The 2,122-nt window shown below is 57.5% G+C and overlaps 1 protein-coding gene across 1 annotated transcript in view; it reads right to left on the bottom strand.

The window, feature by feature from the left end:
• Positions 1–2,122, bottom strand: part of HPN (hepsin) — an 18,177-nt gene that overhangs the window by 4,475 nt on the left and 11,580 nt on the right. Inside the window, exons 4-8 of the mRNA XM_011381742.2 lie at positions 1,756–1,885; positions 1,561–1,683; positions 1,376–1,416; positions 1,021–1,186; positions 731–921 (exon numbers count right to left, since the gene is read on the bottom strand). Of these exons, the coding sequence (XP_011380044.1) occupies positions 731–921; positions 1,021–1,186; positions 1,376–1,416; positions 1,561–1,683; positions 1,756–1,885 (651 nt within the window). The remainder of the gene's footprint in view (positions 1–730; positions 922–1,020; positions 1,187–1,375; positions 1,417–1,560; positions 1,684–1,755; positions 1,886–2,122) is intronic.

Here is a 2,122-nt window from a genome sequence, read left to right as displayed (position 1 = left end):
AGGGTATCTAAGTCAGTGGATTTTAGTAGGTTCACAGATAGACATCGAATAGCATGCTGGGCAATGGGAAGATGCATCCACCACCACAAATCAATTTTAGAACATTTTCATCACCCTCAGAAAAACCCTCTGTTCTTTACCCATCACCTCCCAATCTCCCCACCCCCATCCCTACCCCTGGCAACCACTAACCTGCTTCCTATCTCTGTGGATGTGCCTATTCTGAACACTCCATATAAATGGAATCGCATAGTAGCTTTTGTGTCTGACTTCTTTCTCAGCATAATGTTTTCAAGGGTCATCTACTGCGTATCATAAATCAGGACTTCATTCCTTTTCATGGCCAAATATTATTCTATTGTATGAATTGACCACATTTTTATCCATGTATCAGCTAGACATCCGAGTTGTTTCCATCTATCGACAGCTGTGAATAACACTGCTGTGAATGTTTGTGTCCAAGTTTCTGCGTGGACATGTGTTTTCATTTCTTTGGGCATAGCGATTCCTCTGGGAGTAGAATCGCTGGGTCACGTGGTAACTCCCCGTTCCCCTCTTTGAGGAACCGCCAGACCTTTCCAAAGGGGCTGCACCAATCACTCCAATGTAACGGACGCAGCTGTGCCTTGTCAAAAGCATTTCCTTTAACATCATGGACTCTTAGACCCCCGGCCCACCCTCTGTCTCAGCCTCTGGAGTCCCTAGGCCAAGGCTCGGCCCCCAGACTTACCTGTGAAGGGCAGGGAGCTGGAGAGGTGGACCAGGGCGATGTCATTGCTATTCTCCTCACTGTTGGGGTCTCGAAAGGGGAGATAGCCCCCATGGTAGATTACTGCCTGCACCCCCAGCTGCAGGCCGTGGGGTGAGGCCTGGGCCACAGCGCCGGCAAACACCCGCCATCGAGACAGGACCCGGTTCCGCCTACCAGGGAATAGGAGGGGAGGGTGGCAGCCTGCCTGGGCACAGCCTGTCCACCTCACTGCTCCCTGCTGCCCGCTCAGCACCGTGGGAGTCACTCACTCAGGGAAGCAGTGGGCAGCTGTCAGCACCCAGTCTCCAGACAGCAGGGACCCCCCACAGAGGTGCGCTCCATCGTAGCGAAGACTGACTTGCCATGGCCACCTGCCCAGGCTGGTGTCCTGGCCTCCTACAATGCGGTCTACAGGCAGCTTCCTGCGGCCACAGTCTGTGGGAGACAGGCAGTCAGGGGCAGCTGGGGGTCTGTGAGAACACACCCTACTCTGGGGCATGGGAGGGGACGTGACCCAGCCCTGAGGGAATCTGAGAGGACACAGCCCCATCCTTGGGGGACCTAAGGGGACACGGTCCTGCCCAGGGGGCCTAAGTAAGAGAGTTCTGAGTTTCAGGGTCTCACCTTGGCAAATGATAGCCAGGAAGCGGCCCCTGGGACAGTCACTGTAAGAGAGACAGCGATGGGGACAGAGAGAAACAAAAAGAGAGGCTACTTCAGACAGATGGAAGGACAGTGAGGAAGAGTGGATGCCTGGGGGGCTGTGGGGCCCGGGGTGTGTGTCCTCACCCGCCCGCAGCCCTCCTCACCACACAGAGATGACGTCCAGCAGCCTCCGGGCGTGGGGCAGCCTTCCCTCGTCCACACAGAAGAAGCCCGACGTGCCGTTGGCGCCTGCCGTCCGCACATCCAGCTCCGAGTGGGCCAGTGCCCTGGGCGGGGCAGGGGTCAGGCCTGCTCCTCCCACCCTCCCACTGCCACCCTTCCACGAGGCACCCCAATACCTGAGGAAGCCCATCTCCTCACAGCTGAGTCCCGCCACCCTGGCGTTGGAGCGTGAGGAGCACAGCAGCCGCCAAGTCCCCTCCGTCTCGTCAAACACTGTGAGCCGAGCGTCTGCTGGGCTGACCTGTACTGCAGGGCGACAGAACAGGCCACCTGGGTCACCTTCCCACCCCAGCCCTTCCCGGCCTGCTCTCTGGTCATGTGGTTCCAGTCCTGAGTCCCAGCAGGGCTGACTAGAGCATCCCAGGCCATCTACACTCTTGATTGCATCCAAAAGGGCACAGGACTCAACTCAGACCAAGGAACGTGGCGCTGGGACTTTGGCTGGCCATGGAGAGAACCGGGGACCGCCCCTTTCCACTGAGA

Source organism: Pteropus vampyrus, unplaced genomic scaffold, assembly GCF_000151845.1.
Source record: "Pteropus vampyrus isolate Shadow unplaced genomic scaffold, Pvam_2.0 Scaffold452, whole genome shotgun sequence".
Lineage (NCBI taxonomy): Eukaryota > Metazoa > Chordata > Mammalia > Chiroptera > Pteropodidae > Pteropus > Pteropus vampyrus.
This window is presented reverse-complemented; position numbering and strand designations above follow the sequence as displayed.